General features: G+C 37.5%; 1 protein-coding gene across 4 annotated transcripts; it reads right to left on the bottom strand.

The window, feature by feature from the left end:
* Window positions 1-3,633: 3,633 nt before the first annotated feature.
* On the bottom strand, window positions 3,634-20,595 carry LOC106770360 (protein SLOW GREEN 1, chloroplastic-like). 4 transcript variants are annotated; one of them, XM_014656173.2, is made up of 2 exons: window positions 19,269-20,595; window positions 3,634-3,683 (listed from the first exon to the last, which is right to left on the bottom strand). In XM_014656173.2, exon 1 carries the CDS (start codon window positions 20,501-20,503, stop codon window positions 19,271-19,273), a length of 1,233 nt encoding a protein of 410 aa, XP_014511659.1. In that variant the 5' UTR covers window positions 20,504-20,595; the 3' UTR covers window positions 3,634-3,683; window positions 19,269-19,270. The 4 variants fall into 4 exon arrangements, with proteins under 4 accessions (XP_014511659.1, XP_022640263.1, XP_022640261.1 ...); XM_022784542.1 differs by lacking the exon at window positions 3,634-3,683 and adding an exon at window positions 18,081-18,102; XM_022784540.1 differs by lacking the exon at window positions 3,634-3,683 and adding an exon at window positions 18,156-18,447.
* Between the last annotated feature and the right edge of the window lie 1,590 nt (window positions 20,596-22,185).

The following is a 22,185-nucleotide window of genomic DNA, read 5'->3' as shown; positions in this document are numbered from 1 at the left end:
ATTATGGGAAATTCAAATGCAAACAAAGATATTATATTCAAATAAGTGATAAATTATTCAAATGCAGTCCGACATCAGTCGACAGTCCATTTGGCACCCCGACATTAACCTGACATCAGCCTGGCAGCCCACTTGGTAGCCCGCTTGATAGCTTGATATGAACCCATTTTAGACTGAAATCCACCATTCTAGGGGACCGAGTTGTAAAAGTCAACCTGTTATTAAGTGGCAGACCAACATAGTCTGACCTGTTTTTGATAGGCCAAAGTTAGGCTGGGCTTAAACGACCCAGGTTGGTCCATTTTGTCACCCTATGTGTAACCTACTTAAATCTAATATTTTAGTAAAATTTAACTATTTATTAGATTTAACAAGTGTCTTTATAAAATTTTAGTGCATTTTCAAGAATCAGACTTATAACTTATTTAAATATAAGAAATTGGAAAATTTAATATAATAGTAATAACATATGCGCTCAAGTAAATGTTGCATATGAGTAGTCAAGTGTTGTGAAAGAAGAGAGTTAGACAAAAACTGTGTTAAATGAGTATATATAAGCATGATTCACCGGCCGCCACAAGCAAGGCACTCAAAAAGATGTGATAATTTATATTAATTAGATGATATATTCAGATATTCAGTATATACCCCCAAGATATTATGAAACTTGGATAAAACTTTATCTTTCCTTCACATTTTATACGATCCTTACATGATGGAATGACTTATTGAGATAAGAGGTGGAGATAGTTCATCACTGCTGGCAATTGTCTCACTCGTGCTACAATGAACTTTTATAGTTAAAATTTTGCAATGCCTTTGAGGAGTAATATCTTGACACTCTATCTCTTGTCTACATTAATATAATATTTTACAGAAAATTTGTGGATAATAGTGTCAAACATTTTCTTTCCTTTCCTTTGATAACACATGCCTTAATAAGAAGAAATGATGTGATCCAAAGGCTAAAGGTGAAATAGTTTTGCGAGCACTCAATGTCGCTATCTAACATCCTATAGGAAGGTAAAAATTTTAATAAAGGTGATTGATTATTTTACTAAATGAATAAAAGCAAAACCTTTGTCAACTAACATTACACAACAAGTGCAAAAGTTCTTTTGGAAGAATGTTGTATACAAGCATTATTCACCCACTTTGTTGTCACAAATAATGGTTGATAATTCATTAACAAAGGCTTCAAACAATTTTTTGAGCAGATTAATAAAACATCAAGGCTCTTCGGTAGAGCATTCAAAGATCAACGGTCAAATTAAAGTAGTGAAACAAAGAGTTGCATGACAATACAAGCTCAAGCTCAAGCTTGAAGAAGCGAGAAGAGATAAACTTAAAGATAACCCCAATTCCATTAAAGCTCCTCGTGGTACCACCTCATTAAAGGCTTTGTAACTTTCAACATCAATAAAAGACGACAAGCTACGCCTTTAAGTAGGGATAACAACATTACATGGGAAGAACTTAAAAGAGATTGATCTAAATCCTCAATCATAAAGTAAAAAGACTCAAACCGAGTACCAAAAGCTCCAACTCAAAATTCAAATAAGGAAGCATGATAATGCTAGCCACATAACCAAATGATTCCTCAAAAGATAAATAAAAAAAAATCCCGAAACTTGATTGAAAATCATGTACTATAAGTCTAAACTCGTTAAATTCCTTACAATTGCTTGATGCAGGATAAGTTCAAAGCATGAGCATGTGCAGGTCCTACACACACTAACGAAAACTTCACCAAGTAGGAGATTATGCGAGAAGTACGAGATGAGACTCGTGGCATCACTAGCATAGGAAAGCCTTTTGATATTGATTAAAAAAGACTTAATATACCGAATGGTATACAAACAAACGATATAGAAAGTTTTCATTTTCCATCTTCTCCTACCAGAACCAGCACACTAGCCATCACCGGAGTTGCATCGGTTGTCCCTGCACCTCACAAGAGAGGGCATGCGACTACCAACCATCATTATAGAATCACACAGTGGGCGAAAATGAGCTTTAGTAATGCGAAATTATTGCCTTATTCGAGCATCACCAGAAAATGTTGCATCGCACTTCCACATGAAGCCACCTAAAATGTGATCTCCACCTCGCCTGAGGCAAAACTACCGCTATGCTTGAGGAAAATTTGCCACCATGAATAACATGTGAAACTAGATCGCCATGCACGTCGCTGCAAAATGTGACCTCACAAATCTCCAACATGCCAACAACCCTTACTAGAAAGGAAATACCTCCACGCTAGTGGCAAAACCTTTTATACCGATCCAAACATTTTCGACGATGATGACCGGTGAGCTCCGATGTATGGGCTGACACCTGACATATTTGGTTCACAGTGTGCATGAAGGTGAATGAGGTGAAAGCAAGAAAGAGGGAAAAGAAGAATGAGGGTTAGGGATTTAAGAGCCCTATATTTATGTGTTTACAAATAAAAAAAAATTAAAAACTACTTTTTATATTAACTAGAACTGTTATAAAAAGTTTTTTCTTTATTACAAAGATGTCACCATGCCCATTTTTGATACCAGTTGTAGTTATAACCTGTTTAAAAAGTTTTCTTCTTCATAAAACTGTCACCATACTCACTTTCTATAGCACTTATAGCTAGAACTTGTATGGAAAATGTTAACTTATTTACAATTATGTCACCACGTCACTTATTCTACCATGTGGACTTCAACCAATATAAAAAGTGATTTTTTCACTAGTGCATAAGAAATAACTCAAACAATGCACAATTGAGCTGAATTTATATGAGAAGTTTGGGAAGAAGCCCATGGCATAAAAATACCTCAAAAGCAAGATGTGTGGCAGAGGTGCTTATAGAAGAAGTATGAGACAAGGCCTATGACATGTGAAATAACTGAAAAGCAGGATGGACAACCGAGCTGAATCTTATACGAGAAGTACCGGACAAAGCTTGTGGCATGAAAAGTATGTTGAGAAACAGGTAGGCTTCGTTTTACACCAAGAGGGGGGGGGGGAGGGGGGTGAATTGGTGTTGTTTTAAAAATAAAATCTTTTCGCAATCTTTAAACAAAAGTATAAAGCTTTTTTACCTTTCTTGAAATGCAAGTAATGAAAATTTCTATGCAGCAGAAAAACGTAGTTGACTGCTTAACAAATATAGTCGATTGAAATAAAGAGTGCAGAGATAGAGAAAATCAAACGTTGGTTTTTATACTGATTCGACCAACAATGCCTACATCCAGTGTCCTTCCAACCCAGGAAGCAAATGCACTATATAGGTTGCGATTTTTACAACAAGGAATTTATAGAAGACCTCGCTTCAAAAATATAAATCTCCTCTCTAACCCAAAACCAAAATATAGCTGTAATAATCAAAACCAGACTTGCAGCAAGAATCCCTTCTTCTTCTGTAATCTGAACCCACGTCGAACAATCCTCAACGTGTAAATTCCAGCACTCTTCACAGGATGTCAAGCCTTAACACAACAATCTTCACAGGATGCCAAGCCTTAACACAATGCAACAGTCTTCACAGGATGTCAAGCCTTCAAAGATCAATCAAGAAGCACCTTCTTTGTGCAGTTTTGATCACACAGCCAGCGCATAAGCCTTCTCCCTTTGAATCTCTCTCAAGATAGATCACCACCGTCTTCTTGGAGAATTCTTAGAGTTGTTAAAACAGAGAATTCAATCTGAAACAAGAAATGAAAATGTTAGATCGTCAAAAGTCTCAAAACAAATCGTGTTCAGCCAATTTATAGTTTTCTGTCAGTCAGATTGTTTCTCAGTTCAATAGCCTACTAATCCAGTTGACTGTATTAATACAGTTATAACAGACAGTCAACATAGAGACTCTCAGTCAACAAAAAACAACACACATTTAATACAGTTGACCAAGTCATCAATGCTTAATTAACTCTTAAAAATATAGTCGTTGGAGCGTGTAAGCATAACAGAATTCCAAAACAAATCAATAATACAGTCGAATGTACACTGGACAAAGTCGACTGACACACATAAAAACATTTTGAAATTCTTTTTAATCCAAAACATCACAGAGCACTAGTTCTCAAAATTTATACAAAGATTTTAGAATAGTCAAATCCATTACAGGTGTATTCGACTGGACCAGAACTTTGTCACACAATTATAAGTTTGTAAAAGTGCTTGTGATTTTTCTCTTTCCAAAATGTGCAATAAAATATTTTAGACATAGCACTTTGCATTGCACATAATCATACAAGCACGTTCCACAAATATATCACACAATTAACATAGGAACATACATCACAGTACATCAAAACATGTTCAACAGATATAACACTCAGTTCAGATTAAGAACATGTAATGCAACAACATGTGTACTGTTATTAAGCATTGTGTTGTCATCATAAAAAACTAGATTGATATAGAGTTTGTGCTGTCAACAATCTAAACATCTACTTCATGCTATCAGAAATAGTATTACCACAAACTGGTTGCAAGTGGTGAAAGACCACATGGAATATGCCGCACTGAAAAGATCATTGTATCTGCCATATGCCTGCTTTATAAGCAAAGTCTTGATACTTCAAGGTGTTGACATCAGGAATGAACAAAAATGTTTTTGGAGCTCTTCTAAGTTAGAAACTGATTTTTTTTAGAAACCGAATTCTAAGTTAAGATTATAAAAAAAAACAAAGAATAAGCTAGAATTCGCTTTCCAGAAACCAAATTTTGACTTTTAAAGAAAAGTGTGCTAGTTTTGTAAATATAATCTAAAGTGTACTATCCTCGTAATTATAAATGTGTTCTATGCTATGTCAGAAAAATAAAACATCATTTCTTTCAACTTAAATAACTTTTCATGTAATGCACTTTGATTTTTATCTCCATAAACTTAAACAGACTATAGAACTATAGAATTATCCTTTCTTGTTTATTGAAAAGTTGTTTCCCAACTTTGTGTTGCTAATAATGGTTTATTGGTTTTCAAGGTTATTTTTACCAGATTTGGTCGAGATGTTTTTTAGGTGGGTTGACTTGATTGTTAAGGTGTGATTGAGTTTTGAATTACTGAGAGAAAAAGTTCACCTCCAAAGACTTTGACGCTCAAGTGAGTAAGTAATTTTTGAGTGAGTAAATGAATAAAAGTGATTATAAGATCCTTGTATTTTCTGAGATATGATATATTTATAGTTTTTCTCCCTAAGGCAAGGGAGATGTCTAGAAGTTGCCCTAGATTCTAGAAACATGTTTATTATATTTGCTTAGAGGTCCCTACCACACCTGTTTGAGGGATCTTCTAGATCACATGTAAATGATTGAATATTTAGAGTAAGATTACCTTATATTTGACCACCTTTATTAGTGTGCTTTCTTAAAAGTGTCATATATGCTTGTCTTATCTTGAGCCTAGAGCTCAAGTGGTAGCATACACCACTAATCTTGAGTTCGCGAGCACTAATTCCCCTTCAAGTGGCTTGACATCACCTTGTTCCCCTCTCCCTTTCAAGTCCTCCATCTTTTCTACATTTTTATTTCTCTTTTGGTTACTTACTTGCATTTTTAATTTGACATTTACATTCCCTTTTTTTTTCTTGTTTTGGCTTCAATTAATTAACATATCTTCTTCTCTAGAGCACTTGTAAATGAACCTTTACATTTAGATAACTTTGATTATCTTAATATCCAGTGAGGATCTTCCTTAAGCTTTCTTAATCACCATAAACACCATATAATATTAAAATGAAGATAGGTCCTTTATCAACGGGTCTCTTCCCGTACTTGTATAAAATTTAGCTTCATTACATATCTTGTTTTTGAGGTATTTTTATGCCACAAGCCTCTTCTCATACTTCTTGTATAAAATTCAACTCTACCGCATATCTTACTTTTGAGATATTTTTTATGTCACAAGCCTTTTTTTGTATTTCTTATATAAGATTTAACTTAATCGTGCATTCTTTCACGAAGCTCAGCCAACGTAGATGACTTGTGTTAGACTCAAGCACCTTTCATTGTTCTTTACCATATTGTTTTCCTTGGATTCTTCATGTTTTAGATTGGCGATTTGATAAAACATCAAGCATTAAATAGTTATTAGTAGAAATAATCCAATTTGGACTTATAAGGTATAATTGTCTATCATTTATCTAATCATTGTCACATTTTAAGATTTATACTATTTGCTTATGTAACTAACATTATCATGCTTCCGGATTTGAATTTTGAATACACTCTCAATACTCAAGTTGAGCCTTTTTAGTTTTTGACTGAATGAATAAAAGGGATTATGAGATCCCGTATTTCTTGTGATAAGATATATTTATATATATTTATAGCCTTTTTATGGATTAACTTATTCTGTTTGTATCATAATGTCATATATCCTATAGAAATTATATTTCCTTTATTTTAGAGATGTTAATATATAATATGGGTGTTGCACTCGGATCTTATGTTTGTTAGACTATTTTGGATCTAGCAATGATAATATTGTAAATATAGGTCGGATAGATATTAAGGTAAAATAGTTTTGATATTTACCCAATTGTAACATTCATCCCACATTGTTGTAGGTTTTCTACAAGTAAAAAATTATTCACAATCATTTCATTATTTGAATTTGTCTTTCATGCAATATTTTGAAATTTTGAGCCAATTTATGTTTATGCACAATTTATTCCAAAACAATTTTGCATTTTGATTCAAGAACAAATAGTTTTTAGTATGAATGTAAAGTAACCACACTACTTTGGTGAGTATAAAGAGACATTCCTTACATTCTAGAAGTGCAAAGTAACTCATAGAAATCAAAGGTAGAACTCAATTTCAACTTGAACCAAAACTCAAACACTGGCAGCTTTCATAGTTTTACTACTTCATTGCTTTCCCCATACAAATCAGATCACACACTAACAAATTACTCATTTGCTTTACCATTGTTATAATAATTATTAAGTTTAACTATGATTACTATAGTTAGTAGAGCCTAAAGTAGGGAGTTGTGTGTTGGTTTATCTATAATCATTATTCCCAGCAATCTAGGACAATCCCTTCACCTTCCATCTCTCTATTGTATCAAATCTTTATCTATATAAATAATAGAACATGAGAAGGGTCTTTTAAGCCCTTTAGAACTATATTTCTCTATTTTAGATCTCAAGTTGGTATCAGAGCAGGTTCATCCTACTCTGGTTTCCATCTTGGTTTGTCCACCAGCACTGTCACTACTGTTCGCATCTATCTAGTGTCGTTCGCAGTTGTTCGCGGCTGTCTCGCCACTTTCTGCAGCTGTCAACTGCAATTTGAAGTCCTTCAACTTGGTTGTCCACCATCTTGCATCTGTCCGCCGCTGTCCATCGTTGTCCGCCGCTGTCTGCCGCCGGCCGCCGTCACTGTTCCGACCGGTGACCACTTGATCTGGTTCGCCTCTTCACGCGACAGCCAACCCCACCGGTGGGTTCGCCTGATTCTCCTACACGCTCTGCCACACGCCTCTCCTTTGTGTGCCGCGAACAGGCGCGTGCAGTTCACGCGCCACCTTCTGCTTGTCGGAAAGCCACTGCGCCACCTCTATAGTTGTCGCCCTCTGCTCCTCTGTCCATTCTGACCCTCAAAATCCTACTTTGGTGTGCCCAGAAGCTCCCCTCTAAGAAAACCCTAAGGAACCCTCTAGGGTTTTCTGGTTCTTCACGGTTTTTCTGGTTCCTGCTGCTGTTTTTATCAAAGAATGGCGTCTGGAAGTGCTCTTTCTTTCTCTGGAAGTCCCTTAATCACTTCCGAAAAGCTAAACGAAAAGAATTACCTGTCTTGGTCTGTTGTTGTGGAAATGTGGTTCCTTGGTCAAGGACATTATGACCACCTTGAGTAGGATGGGAGCCAAGTACCTCGTGACAAAGCTGAACAATGGAAACAAGCTGATTTTCAATTGTGTGCCCTATTGTGGCAATCTGTGGAACCCCGACTTTTGATATCTCTTAGAGCCTTCAAGACATGTCACACGTTTTGGAAGAAAGCTCAAAGCATTTATTCTAATGATATTCAACGTCTCTATGATACCGCAAACAAGCTCGTCTGTCTCAAAAGGACAGACCATGATATGGTCTCCTTCATGATTGAAGCCCAAACAACTGTGGAAGAATTGAGAATGTTCTTGGAAGTGAAATCTTCGGAAGATATAAAAAAGAAGCTTGACAAGTATTATATGGTGATGATCCTTCGTGCTTTGCATCCAGATTTGAATCACATCAAAGATCAACTTCTGACAACTCATGAGGTCCCTTCCTTAGAAGCCTTGACCACACGTCTTCTTCGTGTTCCTGTGCCTCAGTCTCAGGAAGCTCATGAAACAATGAAACTATCTGTCATGGTTGCCACGCGAGGAAGAGGAGGATGTGACATTAGAGGAGGAGGACATGGAGGTCGTGGACGTCCACAGTGCTCTTACTGTAAGTGGATGGGCCACACCCAAGAAAACTGCTAATCTTTGGATGGCTTTCCTTCAAAAACCGCCAATATCTCTAAGGCTGAAACTTCCACTTCCAACTCCAATTTCACTGAGGAAGAGAATCAAGAATATTTGCGATTAAAGTCTAACAGATTGGCGCAATCATCTCAGTCCACAAGTACGTCCACAGCTTGCATTTCTCAATCCATGGAAGGTCCAAATTCATGGGTAATTGACTCGGGTGCTTCTGATCACATTTCTGGTAATACCTCATTGTTCTCAACCCTTTCCCTCCAAGAAAAACCCCATTTCATTACCCTTGCAAATGGCTCTAAAACTTGTTCAAAGGGAGTCGGTCAAGTCTCCCTGTCTCCCTCTCTAACTTTGAAATCTGTTATTTTTGTCCCTAACTGTCCATTCAATTTAATTTCCCTAAGTCAGTTAACCAAAATGTTTCATTGTTCAATAACTTTTGATTCAAAATCTTTTGTTATACAGGAGCGTGGCTCGGGGAGNCAGATTGGAGAAGGATANGAANCTGGAGGTTTATATCATTTTGGATCTCGTCCACGGGTATCTTGTGTTGCAGCTCTTCCCCCTAAAGTGTTACATGATCGGTTTGGCCATCCTCACTTGTCAAAGTTAAAAAAGTTGTGTCCTGAACTTAGTGGTCTTCAGACTTTAGAATGTGAGTCCTGTCAACTAGGAAAACATGTTAGATCTGTCTTTCCTAAAAGGTCCCAATTGATGTGTACTTCTAGTTTTTCTATTATTCATTCTGATGTCTGGGGACCTAGTCGCGTCTCTTCTTTTGGTTTTGGGTATTTTGTTACTTTTATTGATGAGTATTCTAGATGTACTTAGGTTTATCTAATGAAAGATCGCTCTGAATTGTTACCTATTTTAACATCCTTTTTGAATGAAATCAAGAACCAATTTTGTCAAGTAATTAAAGTCTTAAGAAGTGATAATGCTAAAGAGTATTTCTCATCAACTTTTTCTTCACTTCTTAACTCCCATGGTATTTTGCATCAGTCCACTTGTCCTCATACACCCTAGCAAAATGGTATAGCCGAAAGAAAAAATAGACACTTGGTTGAAATGGCTCGTACCCTTTTGCTTAGTGCTCATATTCTTGTTCATCACTGGGGGATGACATCTTAACTGCATGTTTTCTTATTAATAGGATGCCCTCATCCTCTCTCAGTAATAAAGTCCCTTTCTCCATTCTCTTTCCCAATGATCCTCTCTTTCACACCTCTCCTCGAGTCTTTGACTGTGTTTATTTTGTTCACGACATGTCTTCGGGACTCGACAAGCTCTTTGCTCGTGCGATTAAATGTGTCTCTTTGGGCTATTCTCGGCTTCAAAAACGGTACCGATGTTACTCTCCTGAAACCAAGAAGTACTACATGTCTGCCAATGTTACTTTCTTTGAACAAACACCTTTCTTCTCTCCATCTGCTCAAGATGTTCATATCCTTCACCAAGTCCTTCCTCTTCCAGTAGTTGAGTCTAATATCTCCAATGCCTCTATCAATCCAAGTCATGCCCAAGGTCCTCCCGAACCTTCCTCTCCACATACTGATATCCTTCAACACAGTACCCCGATGAGTAATCCTCTTCCAGAAAATGGTGGATCTCCTCCTTCAGATTCTTCTTCGTCACCATCTCCTGTCACGCCTCCTGGTGAAGATGATTCTGGTTGTCCCATTGCTCTCAGAAAAGGTACTCGTTCCACTCGAAATCCTCATCCCATTTATAATTTTCTTAGCTATCACAGAGTGTCGCCCTCCTTTTATTCCCTTTTATCCTCAGTATCTCCTGTGGTTATACCTAAAAATGTGAGAGAAGCACTTGATCATCCTGGATGGCGACAAGTCATGATTGAAGAAATGCAGGCTCTTGACCACAGTCATACTTGGGAGCTTGTGTCACTTCCCCCGGCAAAAAGGCTGTTGGTTGTCAATGGGTATATGCAATTAAAGTCAGCCCTAATGGTGACATTGATAGGCTCAAAGCCCGGCTGGTTGCAAAATGGTACACTTAGGTTTATGGTCTTAATTATTGTGACACCTTTTCTCCCGTGGCAAAGATGACTACCATTNGTTTGTTCTTCGCAATGGCAACCATTCGTCATTGGCCACTTCATCAGTTGGATATCAAAAATGTTTTTCTTCATGGTGATCTCGAGGAAGAAGTTTATATGGAGCAACCTCTTGGGTTTGTTGCTCAGGGGGAGTCTGGTATGGTTTGTAAATTGAACTGATCTTTATGTGGGCTCAAGCAATCACCACGTGCTTGGTTTGGAAAGTTCAACTCCATTGTTCAAAAATTTGGGCTAAAACGCAGTGAAGCAGATCATTCAGTCTTTTATTATCATTCATCACTCGGGAAATGTGTTTACTTGATAGTGTATGTTGATGATATAGTTATTACAAGAAATTATACTACTGGAATATCTCAATTGAAGGAGTACTTGAGTAGACATTTCCAAACCAAGGATCTTGGGAGTCTCAAATACTTCCTAGGCATTGAAGTAGCTCAATCAAAAGATGGAGTTGTAATCTCCCAAAGGAAATATGCTCTGGATATTTTGTAAGAAACATGCATGATTGATTGTAAACCGGCTGATAGCCCTATGGATCCAAATCAGAAATTAACAACAGAAGAAGGTGAGTTATTCTCCGACCCGGAGAGATATAGGAGGCTAGTTCGAAAACTAATATATCTCACTATTACAAGGCCGGATCTATCTTTTGCAGTTGGAGTGGTTAGTCAGTTCATGCAAGCTCCATGTGTTATATGAAGAAAAAGGAAGCCTTCAGGTATCAGGTTATTGTGATGCTGATTGGGCGGGTTCTCCTATTGATAGACGATCCACTACTGGATATTGTGTTTTCCTTAGAGGAAACATTATCTCATGGAAAAGTAAGAAGCAAAATGTAATGGCTCGATCAACAGCTGAAGCTGAATATAGAGCAATGGCTTCATTAACATGTGAACTTATATGGGTGCAGCAGTTCCTTCAAGAGCTTCGCTTCTGTGACATCCAGAGTATGAAGATATATTGTGATAACCAAGTTGTTCTTCACATTGCATCAAATCCAGTGTTTCATGAGAGAACCAAACATATAGAAATTGATTGTAATTTTGTTCGGGAAAAATTATTGTCAAAGGAAATATGTACTGAGCTTGTTGGATCAAATGACCAACTCGCAGATGTTTTGACTAAGTCGTTAAGGGGACTTCGGATTGAATTTATTTGTTCCAAGCTTGGTACATACGATCTGTATGCTCCAGCTTGAGGGAGAGTGTTAGAATAATTATTAAGTTTACCTAGGATTAGTATAGTTAGTAGAGCCTAAAGTAGGGATTTGTGTGTTGGTTTATCTATAATGATTGTTCCCAATAGTCTAGGACAATCCCTTCACCTTCCATCTCTCTATTGTATCAAATCTTTATTTATATAAATAATAGAACATGAGAAGGGTCTTTTAAGCCCTTTAGAACTATATTTCTCTATTTTAGATCTCAAGTACCATATCTTAGATTGATATTTTGGTTCTCACTCCACTACATTTGTGATAATAAATAAATGGTCAAAAACCATGATTGACATGGTAGTAATTGTCGTGATATAATTTTAGGATGTTTTTATATTTGATGGGTTGTATTTATGCAACAATTATGTGTTGCATTTATTATGTTTATTTATGTATGATTGATCCCGTAATCATAGGGATCGGTTTCTTAGAATTAACCGTCTGCATTTCCTAAAATATGCAGTTAACCCATGTATACTTATAGAGGTTAATAACCTTATAATGAGAATAAGAAAGAAATAATATTCCTTCTAAATTTGAGATGGTATCAGAGCTCCCGATCCCTTGGAGTCTTTGACGTGCCGCTAAACCGCAGTCGTAGCCTTCATTGTTGCAAGATCTGTAACCTAAAATCGTAGCCTTTATTGTTGCGCCCCGGAGCTAGCCTTCATTGCAGCGTAACTCCTTCCACCTTGATTTCTCCTTGTTATGGCTGATGTAGTGAATCAAGAAACTGGGGGCAGTCCCCAAACCACTTGAGAAATGCAGAATATTAATTCCACTTATAGGTTAAATGGGAAGAACTATCTCAAATGGCCTCAAATCATTAAGACCATCTTGAAAGGTAAAGGTGAGAAGATTAGTCACCTGACTGGTGATGCACCAGATGAGACTGATCCCAAATTCAAATCATGGGATGAAGAAGACTCCATGATCATGGCGTGGCTATGGAATTCAACAGTCCCAGAAATCAGTGATACCTGTATGTTTCTGAAATCAATAAAGGAAATTTGGAAGGTAACTGAACAAACTTACTCTAAGGCCAAGGATGCTGCTCAAATTTATGATGTAAAAGTGAAGATTGTGGCTGCCAAACAGGGAAATAAATCAGTCACAGAATATGCCAATCAACTCAAGTCTCTACGGATGGAACTGGATCACTATCGAGTTATAAAAGCAAAATGCTCAGAAGACTCAGCAATTCTAAAGGAGTATTTTGAACAAGATAGGGTCTACGATTTTTTGGTAGGCCTAAACCCTGAATATGACCAAGTTCGAATCCAAATCTTGGGAAAAGAAAAAGTTCCATGGCTTAATGAAGTGGTGGCCATTATCCGGAGTGAAGAAAGCAGGAGAGGGCTGATGCTGGAAACCTCAACCACCGAAAATTCTGCAATGATAGCTGAAGGAGGAACAATCATGATTACCAACCAAAAAAAAAACTGGGTTCCCAATATGGAGAAGAAACATGAGGAGGTTTGGTGTACTCATTGTAATAAGCCACGCCACACAAGGGAAAATTGTTGGAAATTACACGGAAAACCCCCAAGCCAAGAATGGGGGCTGAAAGATGGAAAGATCTCGAGCAAAGATTTGGGATCAAAAGGAGAAAACACAAGCCGAGAATGGGGGCCAAAAAACCCAAGCCGAGAATGGGGGCAAAAAGGAGGTGTATACCAAAAAGGAGGACAAGGGCAAGCATACGTTGCTAATGGTCAAAGTGAAGAATCTGTAAAGTTGAATCATGAAGAGATAGAACGGGTAAGAGCAATTCTTCGTAAATTGGAGAAGCCCACCAGTACAGGTACGTGTACATTGACATACTTTGGTAAGTTTCCATTTCTATTTGGGCTCAATGTTTCAAATACACCATTTACACATTACTGGATATTAGACTCTGGAGCCACTGACCATATGACCCCCTTACCCAAATACTTTTCCACGTATTCCTCGTGTCCTAGCAACAAGAAAATTTCTACCGCAGATGGAACCCTTATAACTGCAACCGGACAAGGAGAGGTCCAAATAAGCTCATCCATGACCTTAAAAAATGTCCTTCATGTCCCTAAACTATCCACCAACTTGATTTCCATACAAAAATTTACCAAAGATCTTTCATGTAATGTTGTCTTTTATAGCAACGCTTGTATCTTGCAGGACAAGAACTCGGGGAGGATGATTGGACATGCTAGAGAATGGAATGGCCTATACTACATGGAGAACCCTAATCTGCCTACCAAGAGTCTTATATCTACATCCATCATAACCAATAAAGAGAAAGCTCAACTTCATCATTACCGGCTAGGACATCCGTCATTTCGTGTTATAAAAGTGTTGTTTCCTTCCTTGTTTAAAAATTTAAATGTGGAGAGTCTCCATTGTGAGGTGTGTGAGTTTGCAAAACACAAGCGTGTACCTTTTCCCATTAGCAATAAGATGAGTTCTCTCCCGTTTTCTCTTGTTCACACTGATGTATGGCGTCCTACCCATGTTCCTAATATCTCAGGTGCTAAATGTTTTTAACATTCATTGATGATTATACCCAGGTGACTTGGGTGTTTTTATTGAAACAAAAATCTGAAGTTAGCTCTATGTTTATCCAATTTGTCTTAATGATTAAAAATCAATTTGGGGTCAGTATCAAAAGAATTAGGTTTGACAATGCCAAGGACTACTTTAACCTTGTACTAAACTCTTTTGGGAAGGGATAATCCATGAGTCCTCATGTGTAAACACACCTCAACAGAATGAGATTGCAGAAAGGAAAAATGGGCACCTATTAGATCAAACTAGAGCTCTATTTTTTCAAAACCATGTTCCTAAGATTTTGGAGGGAAGCCCTTCTTACTGCGACCTATCTAATTAATAGGTTACCCACTAAAATTTTAAACTCTAAAAGTCCCATGGAAGTTCTATCCTCGTTCTACCCACACTTAGATCCTACAAATAACCTTCAACCTAGAATATTTGGGTGTGTATCCTTTGTGTATATTCATAGGAATGAGAGGGAAAAGTTGGATCCTAAGGCTGTCAAGTGTGTCTTCTTAGGGTACTCTACCACATAAAAAGGGTACAAATGTTTTCAACCCCTCTAAAAAAGATTCTATATGACAAGAGATGTCACCTTCAACGAACAAGAAAGCTACTTTAAACAACTTCATCTTCAGGGGGAGAATGTAAGAAAGGAAGATGAGACTCTCATGTTCCCAAATATGACGTTTGGATCTGAAATTGGCCCAGAAATTGACCTTGAAACTGAGGGAAGCATTGAGCATGTTGCACCTGAACCAATGAGACCTCCTGCACCTACACCTGAACCAGCAAAACAGCCTGCACCTGCACCTAATGGAGGAGGAAAGTTTGGGAAAAATCTGGTATATTTGAGGAAAGAAAAAGCCATTCCAGGATCCGACAATGTCCAAGAATCCAACCCACCGTCACTGCATGAGGTAACACCTTCAAATCCTATAAATTTAAGTGATTCTAATGAGCTTTTGTCTAAAAATCTAGAAGTACAGGTGGACAAAACTCTGGACCTGCCCATTGCCCTTAGAAAAGGAACTAGAACATGCACCCGACAACCATTTTACCCACTATCAAATTTTTTATCCTTTGAAAAATTCTCTCCTATCCATAAAACTTTTCTCACTAACCTCAACTCCACACACACACCTTCCTTTGTATCTGAAGCATTGTCTGACAGGAAATGGAAACATGCCATGGATGTGGAAATAGATGCGTTAAACAAAAATAAAACCTGGGAACTTGTCACTCTACCTCTTGGAAAAAAACCAGTTGGATGTAAGTGGGTATATACAATAAAGTATAGGGCCGATGGGACCATTGAACGTCACAAGGCAAGGTTGGTAGCTAAAGGCTTCACTCAAACCTATGGGGTTGATTACTTGGAGACATTTGCCCCAGTTGCTAAGATGAACACGATCAAAGTAATATTGTCATTGGCAACTAATAATGATTGGGATCTGCAGCAATTTGATGTGAAGAATGCCTTTTTGCATGGAGATCTTGAAGAAGAAATATACATGGAATTGCCTCCTGGTTACAATGGTCGGGTTGCTACTGGAACTGTTTGCAAACTAAGAAAGACTCTATATGGGCTGAAACAATCTCCAAGAGCATGGTTTGGAAGATTTACCAAGGTCATGACAGGTCTGGGCTACAAACAGAGCCAAGGAGATCACACATTATTTATCAAACATTCAGTTTCAAGGGGAGTAACACTTCTATTAGTGTATGTAGATGATATTATAGTAAGTGGGGACGACAAGCAGGAACAACCAGTGTTAAGTGAGTGTCTTGCCACTGAATTTGAGATCAAGACGCTAGGGAGGCTTAAATATTTTTTGGGAATTGAAGTGGCTCATTCCAAGAAAGGGATCTTCATATCTCAACAAAAGTATATTACCGATCTGCTCAAAGAAACAGGGAAGACAGGTTGCAGACCAACAAGTACTCCAGTTGATCCAAATATAAAATTGGGAAGTACGGAGGAGGATATTGCAGTAGACAAGGAAATGTATCAAAGACTTGTGGGCAGACTTATTTACTTATCTCATACTAGATCAGACATTGCTTTTGTTGTAAGTCTAGTCAGCCAATTTATGCACCAACCAAAGGAAGCTCATCTACAAGTTGCCCTTAGGATTGTTCAGTACTTAAAAGGAACCTCCAGAAGAGGAATTTTGTTCAAGCGGTACAAGAGTGTAAGTCTTGAAGCATATACAAATGTGGACTATGTAGGGTCAGTTGTAGATAGAAGGTCAACCACGGGATACTGCACCTTCCTCAGTGGAAACTTAGTCACTTGGAAGAGTAAAAAACAGAGTGTAGTGGCTAGATCAAGTGTTGAAGCAAAATTTCGTACAATGGCCCACGGAATATTGAACTTCTATGGCTGAAGATTATATTAGAAGACTTGAAGATAAAGTGGGACGAACCTATAAGGTTATATTGCAATAATAAATCTGCAATTAAATCTACAATTAGCATAGCTCACAACCTGGTTTAACATGATAAGACTAAACATATTGAAGTCGATACACTTTATCAAGGAAAAACTTGACAGCGGCATGATTTACACACCATATGTGTCCACTCAAAACTACCTTGTGGACATCCTCACCAAGGGCCAGAACTGCAGTAAATTCGAAAGGATTATATCCAAGCTGGGAATGGAAAACACCTATTCACCAACTTGAGGAAGAGTGTCAAAATTCATGATTGACGTGGTAGTAATTATCGTGATATATTTTTAGGATATTTTTATATTTGATGGATGTATTTATGCAACAGTTATGTGCTGCATTTATTAGGTTTATTTATGTATGATTGATCCCGTAATCATAGGGATCTGTTTCTTAGAATTAACCGTCTGCATTTCCTAAAATATGCAGCTAACCCATGTATATTTATAGAGGTTAATAACCTGAATAAGAAAGAAATAATATTCCTTCTAAATTTGAGATAAATAAATAAATAAAACTGAATTTTTACATAAATCTTATACGACTAAAAATTTATCAAGTAGGTTCAAGATCCAAACTCACATAACGCGTGAGTTTGGTTAACAAACAAGTACCTGATAAACTAAACCATTAACTAGAGAACCACAAGTGTTAATAACTTTGTTAAATAATAAAAATACAAATACTACATGAAATGTTATTCCTTTAAAATTTATAATATATTAAAACTATCTGTTAATGAACTTTTATATTAACATGTTACAGATAAATAATAAGTTAGCAGGACGATTCAATTCCCCTTTCAATTTTAATAGCAAGCATCCTGTATTCATATATATGCTTGAACTTAAATCTATTTTTTTTAATTAGAATATAATCTTTATTCTTCAATGGGCTCCAAAAGTCGAACTCCGTGAGACGGATTATCTAAACCCAAAATCTCCACATCCCAAATGGCCCATCCAAGACAAAGGAATGTTATATCACCCAATAAATGAAGAAACAAAACCATCAAATTATTTTCTTCTCTTTTTTTCTTTCTTGTGAAAGTAATGTTTCTTTTGGTAGCGAAGGAATAACCAAGAAATAAGTGTAAAATAAAGTTAATTTGGCAGTCTGGAGATAAGTTGGTAGGGAAATATAAAAGTAAGATGTGTTTCCTCTCTGATATCAATGAAGATTGACATCTAATCACGCCTTGAGTCACTAATAATTGATTATCAGTGTTATTATATGTGAAATTCCAGAATCAATTATCTATACTCTAATCAATCATCAATAATATTTCCACTCTATTATACTTTCCTCCACACTTTTTCTTATTTATTTATTTTCTTTCTTAGATTATCAGAGGACAAAAAACATCTTCCTACAAGACAAAAAAATTATAATTAAGAGGATAATGACGTTTGCACACTCAAGAGAGGTAGTGAAAGGAAAGGATCAGCAGGTGAGAAATTCCACTATCCAAATATTTGGAAAAGACGCAAGAGATTGAGTTGGTTACCAACAACCAGTCTTGTCATAAATTAAAACCAGCATTCAAATCAAACCAGTGTTACACACTCTCATTCTTCCACACTTTCATTTACAAATTACCAAAGCAGGCGGACAAGTGATTACACTACTTATAAAATCTCAATTAACATTAGCTATCATTAGTTCATCATTGTTATCCAACTACCAGTACACTCTACAATGCAAATATCTGCAGCTGCATTACGCCATATACACTCTTTTATCATCAAGAATCTCCTCAAATACCAAGTTACTGAACAAGAAGCAACTTCTAGTGGCAGATAAATGATTTAAACAGACTAGACACTCCACTATTCATTTTGCAAGCAACACCGCTAAATGATTTTCCAGTAGCATACTGTTTGTAATAACATTTAAAATAACAACATGACACAAGTAGAAACTATTCGAGCTGCGTAAGCAAAATTCACCCGGCAGGTTGGTACACTTATTTATATAACATCAAGAAACACAAAGTTGAGACAGATAATCCACCATAAAAATACAAATCAAGAATTAGCGTAACTGGATTCAAAAACATAGCACCACAGTAAATGGAAGTATAATAAAATTTCAACAACAACAAATATAATATTGTGCATTAAATTTAATTTCACGCGTCATTCTCCACCAGATTGCTAACTATGTACACAGATTAACAAATTTAATTTCAATGGAAAATTATTTTCAAAACCTACCCTCCTCCACCCCAGAGTGTCCCAGCATATATTACATTATTACGAGTATCCTATATCAGTGTTGTGGTATATGTAAGGAATCCAGGCTCCTACACCTCTCAAAAGGCACACCACAAGGAGGAAAAATATTAAAGTATGACAGGGGAAAATGGAAATAGACTAAGGCACACACCAGTTCTATTTCGGAGCACAAATAACCCAGTTCTTAAACCACACTATCAATATGTATAAAAAATCAGTGTGACACCACTAAACACCTAAACTAGTTCCATTCATCAAGAGAAACAGATTTCTTAATTTTCTAGAGAAAGAAAATTACCGTCAGCTCTTTGCGTCTTGTAGTCCCGTCTCCAAAATCCTAGAATTGTCCTCAAAATACTGCTTATATGGATGATTCTCGGGAGCAAGCGTGCCAAACATCTCAAACTGCTTCTCAGCTTCATCATTCTTTTTCAGCATAGTATACACAATACCCTGACCCAAGTAAGGTCTAAAATCCTTGGGTTCTTCCTTCGCAAGCTCCTCATACACCTTCAACGCATCATATAAATCCCCATCGATAACCTTTATCTGCGCAATCAACAACTTAAAGTCTCTCAGATCGGAATCCCTCTCTTGTTCCGCGCAAACCTTCACGGCCTCTTCGATTTTCTTCAGAAGCTCCACGGTCGGCGCCTTCGTCTCCGAAATTAGCATTAACAGGCATCGATACGTCTCCAAGTGGAATGGATCCCTCTGAAGCAATTCCTCAAACCCCATCGATGCGAGTTCGTGCTCGCCGTTGAGCAGTTGCAGGTGCGCCTTGACGAACGGATACTCCAGCTCTTCCGGTTCCAGTTCAATTAGACGGTCCAGGACGAGGAGCGCTTCGTCGATTTCGCTGGCTCTCATTTTTGTCCGTAGGAGGGACTCAAGCTCAACGACGTCATTGCTCGATTGCTCTTGGGCCACGCTCTCTTCGGAGAGAGTTTCTGACGGGGCAATCTCGTCTTCCGACGCGGCCGTGTCGTCGGGAAGAATATCCGACGTGGCAGTGTCGTCGGGAAGAATATCCGACGTGGCAGTGTTGTCGGAATGAATATCCGATGTGGCAGTGTCGTCGGAATCAATATCCGACGTGGCAGTGTCGTCGGAATCAATATCCGACGTGGCAGTGTAGTCGGGGAGAATATCCGAAGCGGTAGTGTCGTCGGGAAGAATTTCTGATGGGGCAGTATAATCGGAAGGAATTTCTGAGGCCGAGGAGGGTGGCGGAGGGGCACGTGTAAGCGCCGATGCAACGGGAGGAGGGTGGAGACGCATGAAGGAGAATGCGGTGGCGGCTATGGCGATGCAGGTGGGTTTGACGAGAGGGGAGAGAAGAGGGTTTAGGGTTTTGAGAAGTTGGGTTAAGGGGGTTTGGGGTTTGTAAAATACGTTTTGTTTGGGTGCGGGTGAAGATGAAGCTCTGATGGGTGTTGGAAACGAAAAAGCATGCCATAACTTCAGACTCCGTTGTGGTGGGGAGTGAGAGAGTGCAAGGTGATAGTGGTGAATTCCAGGGAGAGACTCCATGGCTAAGGTTGAACCACACCACCAAACTTAAACCCCGTTATAGGATCAGGGAAAGAACACACATTTCTATTTAATGCTCAAGAACGTTTTACATTTATTTTATATTATCTCTCACTATTTTTATATTTTCTTTTATTTATATGAATAGAAAAAGTTATTTATTTTATAATAATTTTATTTCTAAAATCAATTGTCAAATATTTATTTTTAGGTTTAATATTTATTTTGGTTCTTTTTTCGGGGGTTTGTTCAGAGTGGTCCTTCCTTTATTAAAAAATTCATTAAAGTTTTACTTTTTGCAAAAACTATAACGGCGTTAACTTTGCTAACGACAAATATGTGCTGAGGTGTAACGTTTTGGCTGTGCTGACACTGTTATGTGTTTAAAAAAAATAATTAATTGTGAGGTGGAATTTAATAAAGGTAGGTCTAAATTAAAAATTGAATTTGGGGTAATTTAGGGTGGGTAATTAAGTAAAGTGATTTTGGTCTCTGCAGCTTCTCCAAGCTGTGCAGCTCTTCCATCAAGCTCTTTTCCTTCTCCTTTCCTCCACGTTTGGTCTTCTCTCGTTGCTTCTGTTCGCAGGGCATCTTCTTTGTTTTACATCTGCTCAACAAAAAACATGGTTTTCTCATGAAAACTTTGCATTTTTTTATGCAAAATGCAAATGCGCATTTCTTCAATCTTAAACGCAAAATTTCACAAAAAATGCAACAATCCACGTCAAAGTATATATACTTTTGTAAACAGTATTTCCCAAATAAGAATGTTCATCACTTAAGCCCATACATAAGAAAATCACATGAAATGTGAGATATGTACTTACAGGAGCCCATCTACAAACGATTGAGAATCCTTGTGAAAACACTTCCTCAAACAAGGGGCGCTCCTTTTGGGAAGAAGAACCATTCCAACAGCCACTCTGTAGATGATCACCTGTTCTGCCATAACACTAGAGTCCTATTCTCACATTGTCAGCTTGTCCAAGGTAAACCACCACTATGCGGTGAGAATGAGGGGTAAGCTTGGAAATTTCATGCCCCAAACCACCATTGAATACATCAATTCCAAGCTCGTACACCCCTGGATTCGATTCCTGGGAGAGGTTATGAATCCTGTATCTTACGCAACCTTCCTTTCCTTTAGAATGATCTTCCCAATCAGAAGGGTCAATCAGTATCTGAAACCAAACCAAAGCACCATCTTTATCGCCAAAATGCTTGATGAATCCTAATTTCAATCGCCCAGAAAATCTTCAAAAAATCCCAATCGCAAATTTGGGTAAAATTTGCATTTGACCAAAATCATTTTACTTAATTACCCACCCCAAATTACCCCAAATTCAATTTTTAATTTAAACCTAACTTTATTAAATTCCACGTCACTATTAATTATTTTTTTTAAACACATAACAGTACCAGCACAACCAAAACGTTACACCTCATCAAATATTTACCAGCTGGACAGCTCTGCCGTTAGCAAAGTTAACGCCGTTAGCAAAAAGGACTAACTTGCACAGTTTTTGCAAAAAGTAAGACTTNAGTGAACTTTTCAAAAAAGGAAGGACCACTTTGAACAAATCCCCAAAAAAAAGGACCAAAATAGATATTAAACCTTATTTTTAATGTCAAAAAATCCTTTTTTAAATAATTTTCACTTTTAAATCAAAACATAAAAGAAA

This window comes from Vigna radiata, chromosome 8, assembly GCF_000741045.1.
Source record: "Vigna radiata var. radiata cultivar VC1973A chromosome 8, Vradiata_ver6, whole genome shotgun sequence".
NCBI lineage: Eukaryota > Viridiplantae > Streptophyta > Magnoliopsida > Fabales > Fabaceae > Vigna > Vigna radiata.
The sequence above is the reverse complement of the archived record's forward strand: the minus strand, read 5'-3'. Positions and strand labels throughout refer to the sequence as shown.

Excerpts from the sequence above, each read along its gene's own strand:
- LOC106770360 (XM_014656173.2), bottom strand. The coding sequence starts at position 20,503 with ATGGAGTCTCTCCCTGGAATTCACCACTATCACCTTGCACTCTCTCAC.